The following is a 7,307-nucleotide window of genomic DNA, read 5'->3' on the forward strand; positions in this document are numbered from 1 at the left end:
TGAAGCTCCCAGCACAGAACAAGAACTCAGCTCAGTTATTTTTCAGGTGTTCAACCATTGCAGATTTAAAATGAAGCACAAAAGAAGGGGTTAGTACGAAAATGGTTGGCAGAACAGTAGTATGGTAACTGTATCTGTGACATGTGGTTATACACAAACAGTAAACTATGTAGGTACAAAAATAGCAAAATACATTAACTGTCAGTTGCGCTGTGTTCAAATTAAGAAAGTAATATATATGCTTACCCATCTTTATTATTGTTGTTTTCCCCACAGTACATTCATTCTGCAGATATCATCCACAGAGTAAGTTATGATAACATGTTTATTGTCCTTTTTATACACTTTAGTTATGAAGTCTGATAGATTCTCTTAGATGGCTTAACCTCCTTAAGAGGTGTCTGTTACAAAGGCCAAAACAATGATTGCTACATCAGCTATCCTATATGGTGTTGAGTTAAACAGGTAAAGATGGATAGCAGGATACCTGTGCAGTTCCATCTGTATCCTGTCTAGACTTTTCCTTTATTCACCCATTTTTCTCCTCAGGACTTGAAGCCCAGTAATCTGGCTGTGAATGAAGACTGTGAGCTCAAGGTGAGAAATGATCATCTTGAAACAAAGTTCACCATATATGATTTAAATGATCATATGGAGACTATCAAACAACTTTGTCCTCTCAGATCCTGGATTTTGGTTTGGCACGGCACACAGATGATGAGATGACGGGCTACGTAGCCACCCGGTGGTACCGAGCCCCAGAGATCATGCTTAACTGGATGCACTACAACATGACAGGTACACAAAGAGATTTAATCATAATGTTTTGTGCCACAACTGAATGTAAGGAGCCTGCAGTCCAGTGGGGCTGAATGTTTAAGACATTCTGTAAAAAAGATAAATGGTGAATTTTCCACAAGTATTGAAGAAGGGTCTTCATTACAAATGATACAACTTATTGTTAAATCCCTGTATTCTTATACTTTAAAGCATTCCTGCATGTTTGTCTTCATTACATGTAATAGTGGATATCTGGTCGGTGGGCTGCATCATGGCCGAACTACTTACTGGACAGACGCTCTTCCCTGGTACAGACCGTATCCTTCCATCGTTGGCATCACCATGCAAAAATAAAATGGCTCCTTAGCAGTCAACCTGTACTGTAGGTCTTTGGTAGATCTACAAGAGGTAGTTGATGGATGCATACTATTTTTTTTTGGGGGGGGGGGGGGTAAATACTTGTGAGAGATGTATTGTTTCCTGCATTTAAGGTTCTAACACAAGCTATTGCTTTGTTGCTAACACCACAGTGTTAAAAATACACACACACACACACACACACACACACAATGATACCTACTTCAAGCTGACTCAAAAGCATTGATGAATATTGACTTTTGTGAGCTGCATGCCAGAATAGTCAAGGAAGCTTGTGTGCGTCTGTCTGTGTGTGTGTGCATGTTATGGGAGCTAAGAAGCCCCTGCAGTCTGACTAAGCGCTGCCCACTGTTGTCTCCACTGCTTCTTCGAAATACAGTACACCTTCCTGTTTCTCTTCCACAAAGATTCCCATGCACAGCAGCAGAACATAACAATGGTAAATACAAGAACACACAGGAAGACACTGTGTTACACACACACACCTTTAAATACAGATGTTAGCACTTAGCACACACTACTGAGGTCACGGTCCTCTGTAAGATCCAAAGCATAGGCTTGCTGTTGCATATTGTTTGTGATTCCTGCTGTGAATGTTCAAGTAAGCCATTGTGTGTGTGTTTGTGTGCGTCTGTGTCTCTGTGTGTGTGTGTGTTGCATATTATAAGCTCTTGCTCATTTCAATGTACATTGTGCAGGAGCTTGATCCAAACATAATCAAGGGACTAAGCCACACCTATATTAACTAAACTAAAGATTGCTGATACTCTCACATTTAAAATAACAAATCTGGTTTTGTTTGGTATAGTAGATAACTTCCAACTGCCAGTAAGCAGTTCAAGGACTTTAAAAATGTACTTTAGTCTGTTTGCTTATATTTTTGGTGGGTCTTGCTTGTCAAACGATTAGATTAATCAGATTAATGAATTAGCCCATTGATTTTGTTTTTCCAAGCAAAATTGCTTAACATTGTCACATTTGTTTTTCTTTTTACTTGTTATTTGTTGACATTTCATAGTCCAAATGCAGAAACTGATTATCGGCAGAACGACAATGAAAACGATCTTTACTTGCAGCCCTACTTGCTTGCCTTTTTCTTTCTTTTTTTTGCCTGGAAACTTGACCTAGTATTGCATGGCATGCAATAAAAAAGAAGCTTAGTTTTTGCCTGATTAAACAGAACAGTCTGACAGTAATAAATGGTATAGTGGTTATGAGCTTGGGAGTTTGGGATTTGTGTTGTTTCAGGCTTTATTCAAATTCTAAATGTTGTAATCCGTAACTATCAATTATGGACCACAGTATGTGACTTAGCACACACGAGATGAGTTCATTTGAATTGTTGTTGACTTTTTTAATTCTCTTAATTTTGACTGAATGAAAGACTTATTTTCTTCTCCAGTGACAGCTGTGACTGTCACCCCTGTCTTCCTATCCAACACCCTCCGTCCCTCCTTTTTTCCTTCATGTGAGTGTGGTAGACATTGATCAGTTGAAGCTTATAATGATGCTCGTCGGAACCCCAGGGCCTGAGCTCTTGATGAAAATCTCTTCGGAGTCTGTGAGTCTTGTGTTCTATCCCAACCAGTTCTGTTGGGCTGCCTGTGTTTTTGTTGCTTTCGCAAGAGTTACAGTCTACTTTACTACTTTGATTTGCTACTGAAGCTGCACCTGTTTTGCCCTGAAATTGTGTTGTTTTGTGCCCTTTAGCACACTGCTTTGACTTCCACTTCTTTCTAGCATGTACTATGGGCCTCTAGTGCAGTACCGGGTTACAGCGTTCATCAATCACTGTAAATACCTGGATATTTTTATTTGGGTTATAGTCAGGCAAAGATTGCTGTATATTAAAGCTCAGAAACGGTCTTCCTCCTTTTACATGTTCTTAATCCTCAACCTGAGTGTGTGCTTCCCCCCTTTTTCACTCCTTAATACACCACCTATTCTAACCACTAATGCTTTTTGATATGCTGACCTCCATGTTATAATGCCCCTTGACTTGAAATCTGTAGATATAAACCAGCTGCAGCAGATAATGCGCCTGACGGGGACGCCCCCAGCTTCTCTCATAAGCAGGATGCCCAGCCACGAGGTGAGACAAGTGCCCCACCCCAGCTGCAATCAGGGCCGAGCCACAGATACTGTTAGATGTGATGTGTAGTTTAAGTATCTCTTACCAACTGCATCTGCGTGTTAGCCTCTGCTCTCATTCCACTTAATCCCTGTTTCCTCTCTGACTCACTGTGCCTGTCACAGCAAGGCTTCCCAGAGTGCTTTGCCAGTGTATTCTGATTCTGTGGCATTGGTAACACATTGATTATGAAAATGAACGTATGTTTTTGTAATGAGTTTGGTTTGGGTGGTTGTTAAAGTGCTTGAAGCATGCCCTTCTGAAAGGATGTACATCAATAATAGTTTTTGCACTAGGTAAAATTAGTACATTAATGTAAGGTATGTCAAGATTTTCCATTTTAAACTGTAGCGCATACATTTGCAACTGTGCTGTCTTTTACAGTTTAGCTGTTTTGTTCATCTTTTGTCGCAGGCGAGGAACTACATTAACTCACTTCCCCACATGCCCAAGAGGAACTTTGCTGATGTATTTATTGGTGCCAACCCTCTTGGTAACTTCCCTTTTTATTACCATCATACTATTGCTGACACTACTTCTGGCTCACAGAGTCCCTCTAGTGGTATCATAAAATAACTGTTTCGGTTTCATTTTGGTCAGGTTTATCCTCAATAACTATAAGTTTGTGCAATTTAAATCATCCCCTATGAAAAATATGGACCACAATTATGTAATAACAGTTTTTAACACCGATCCAGCAGTATTGGATTATAGATAAAAATTGTGATAAATGTTTTTTTGCCTCGTCTCTTAGCCGTTCACATACTCATTGTTCTCTTGTTGCTGTGTTCAAGCGGTGGACTTGCTGGAGAAAATGCTGGTGCTGGACACAGACAAACGGATCACGGCATCTGAAGCTCTGGCCCACCCGTACTTTGCCCAGTACCACGATCCAGACGACGAGCCCGAAGCGGAGCCTTACGACCAGAGCTTTGAAAGCCGCGAGCTGGAAATTGAGGAATGGAAGAGTAAGTTGCCACATGGTAGATTCTCCGGCTAGATTCTGAACTGCTGGGAAGAAAATAAGTAGATGCAGTTGAGTATCCAATAAATTGCTAGAGACGTCATTTGTAATAACCTCTCACACTATGTATTGTCTCTCAGGGTTAACCTATGAGGAGGTAGTCAGTTTCGAGCCGCCGTCGTTTGACGGAGACGAGATGGAATCCTGAGGAGGAGGCATCCTTTCTTCCATCTTTTTGTTTTCCAAGAAACACTCTTTAAGGACTATCAGTCTCTTGTGACTATCCACCACTTTCTAAACACACACACACACACAAAACCATGACATTCAAGTGCCTGCCATCATTCATCTCCGGGGGACGTTGTTTAATCAGAGATAAGACATCCTGTTCCTTCTGTCCCCCACTTTGCTGTTTTGTTACTCTGCATCCCAAGGCGCCAAGGTAGACTTTAAATTGTCCTTATATATATTTTAGTGAGCTTCAAACTGCGGTATGTCCAAAGTTTCTTTTCTCCACACATTCAAATGAAATGTTATTTCAATCATCATATAAAACTGTTTAAATATAACAGTATTTGTACATAAGTACTTCGCTCAAACCATTTACCGTAATAGTCATTACAGCTGAGTCACACCTCAGCCAACACCTTTGACAGTATGAATTTTCTTACTAGAGTTTAGCCTAAAATGACATATACAAATATTATGTATGGGATAGGATAGAATATAAAATATTTACCTCTACAAATTCAAGGCTTCATATTTTGTAATGTTAGATTTGAAGGCTTACAGTGTCACTTTTCTAACCAAAATATGAGTATGGAGACTCAGCTTATGTATCCATTTCACCTGCTGAACATTAGTTTTTACTCTTTTCTCCATAACAATTATTCTTTTAGCACTTCAGTTCTGTTTTTAAAAAGAATGTTACAGTCCCCATTATCACAATCTACACTTTTGCATGATAAAGCCATATTGGGCTTATTTGTTATTGAAATGTGATGTTTACCACCATAACACCAACTGACTATGTACTTTAATCATTGCATTTATAAAACACAGTTCTGTTAATGTTTATTGAATGTTGGGGGCACCAGTCTGTCCTGTATTTATGATCTTTTGTTGTTTTGTATATTGATGTAAAAGAGAATATTATTTGTCAGAATTTAAGGTTCTTTTTATTATTTATGGAAAGCATACTGTATCAGAAACCAAATGTATCTTCAATAATCTCAAACGTCCGATAAGTCGCAATAACAGCAGCTTGTGTATCAGAGCCAACGATATTATTAAAATGTTGCAGACAACCATATAGTTTTAATCAGTTTCATCAACTAGTTATTTTTGGAGTTGTTTCAGTTCTTTTTTTTTTTCTTTCTTTTTTTTAAGCCATTCTTAAGCATTTCTTTATTTTCCTTGAGCTACTTCCATCCAAAAGTATTCTAATTCTCATAAGAAATTCCCCCCAAAAAAAGTATTACAACTACGTCCACATTTTGTATTAACATACAAACCACTAAACAGTAGTACCCTAGTTGTGAAGAGAACTTTAAACATGTATTGAAAAAATACATTAAAATAAAATATTTTAGGAGTCAAATTACCTTGTGACATACAAGCTATATCCATGGTTCCTCTAGCTAATGTCAAACATCAGTGTCTTCACAATTTCATGTGCAACAGCTAGTTTTCATGTGCTTTTTTTTCTTTTTGTGTTAAATCAAGATTGGATGTTATTCTGTGATGATTTTAATATTGATATTTCTTTTTTGGCGTAATACTAGAATAAGTCATTCATTTGAATTATTTAGCAGGGCACATGTTTGTGGAAAGAGTGTAAGTTTACTCACTGGATGTTGAAGGGCAATGCTGAAGCTTCATTCTTTGTAGTTTTAAAACTACTGCATACATTAGATAGGATATTTATCTTTTTCCATATCCAAATGTCAGTAGTTAATTTGGTTATTGGTTCTGCTTTCTTTTCCTGAGATGTGTTCATATCTTTTTACTATGTGCTTTTACCACATGTACCAAGACAGCACGCCATCTGTAAATACCACCATTAGGAAATAAAGGCTACTATTTTTCAAACCTGTAACAGTGCGTTGTGAGTTTTGGGTGTCAATATTCCACCACTGGGCGGCAGCACATCACAAGTAGAGCAAAATCTGTCAAGTTGAGTATGACCAAACCTGAAGAGAGAGAAGTTGAAGCAAAACGGACATAAAAAGCTTATTCATCTAGATACAAATTTAAATAAAATAAATTGAACAATAGACACACAAGTTTGGGTGCTATGCAGGTGACATGGTACATAAAGTTGTGTTCAGAATAATAGCAGTGTGCTTAAACAAGTCAATAATGCTAAAAATCCTTGGAAATAGCTTTTAATTCCATAACATCAATGCATTGGGAACACTGCACATTCAGTTCCAAATCAAAACATGACCAAAATGCATCAAGTTTGTGTTCTACCTTTTACAGAAAGTGGAGAAAAATAAATATTGGGCTGTTAAAAAAATAGCAGTATTTGCATTTTTCTTTACAAACTCAAACATTTACTGTATAAAATGAAAGAGAAAAATGTCTCAAGGCTTTGCTTTACTTTGAATCACTGCACTAATATTTAGTTGCATAACCATTATTTCTGAGAACTGCTTCACATCTGTGTTGCATGGAGTCAATCAACTTCTGACACCTGTGAACAGGTATTCCAGCCCAGGATGATTGAACTACATTCCACAATTCCTCTGCATTACTGGGTTTTGCCTCAGAAACAGCATTTTTGATGTCACCCCACAAGGGACAAAGAATTGAATCACAAGGGATGGAGGTGCATAACATCAATCTTGCTCATCTGGAACCAAGAGTTTGCTTGCTTACTGGTGTGTTTTGGGAATATTATCTTGTTGAAAGACCCATTTCAAAGGCATTTCCTCTTCAGCATAACGCCACATGACCTATTCAAGTATTTTGATGTATTGAAACTGATACATGATCCCTGGTAATACCTCAGTATGAGAAACATCCCCATGCTTTACTGTCTTCACAGTG

The 7,307-nt window shown here is 38.1% G+C and overlaps 1 protein-coding gene across 3 annotated transcripts in view; it reads left to right on the forward strand.

Annotated features, from left to right (window-relative positions):
* Positions 1-7,307, forward strand: part of mapk14b (mitogen-activated protein kinase 14b) — a 46,499-nt gene that overhangs the window by 12,800 nt on the left and 26,392 nt on the right. The window contains exons 6-13 of one of the 3 annotated variants that reach the window (XR_004656421.1): positions 277-306; positions 550-597; positions 684-798; positions 1,026-1,097; positions 3,171-3,250; positions 3,704-3,782; positions 4,084-4,257; positions 4,394-4,568. Coding sequence is in view for 2 of the 3 variants with exons in the window: in XM_034870058.1 (XP_034725949.1) it covers positions 277-306; positions 550-597; positions 684-798; positions 1,026-1,097; positions 2,640-2,719; positions 3,704-3,782; positions 4,084-4,257; positions 4,394-4,461 (666 nt within the window). In the remaining variant the exon portion in view is untranslated. Of the gene's footprint in view, positions 1-276; positions 307-549; positions 598-683; positions 799-1,025; positions 1,098-2,639; positions 2,720-3,170; positions 3,251-3,703; positions 3,783-4,083; positions 4,258-4,393; positions 6,352-7,307 lie in introns of those variants that run through there. The other 2 variants (XM_034870058.1, XM_034870056.1) reach the window with 2 other exon arrangements.

This window comes from Etheostoma cragini, chromosome 4 (genome assembly GCF_013103735.1).
Source record: "Etheostoma cragini isolate CJK2018 chromosome 4, CSU_Ecrag_1.0, whole genome shotgun sequence".
NCBI lineage: Eukaryota > Metazoa > Chordata > Actinopteri > Perciformes > Percidae > Etheostoma > Etheostoma cragini.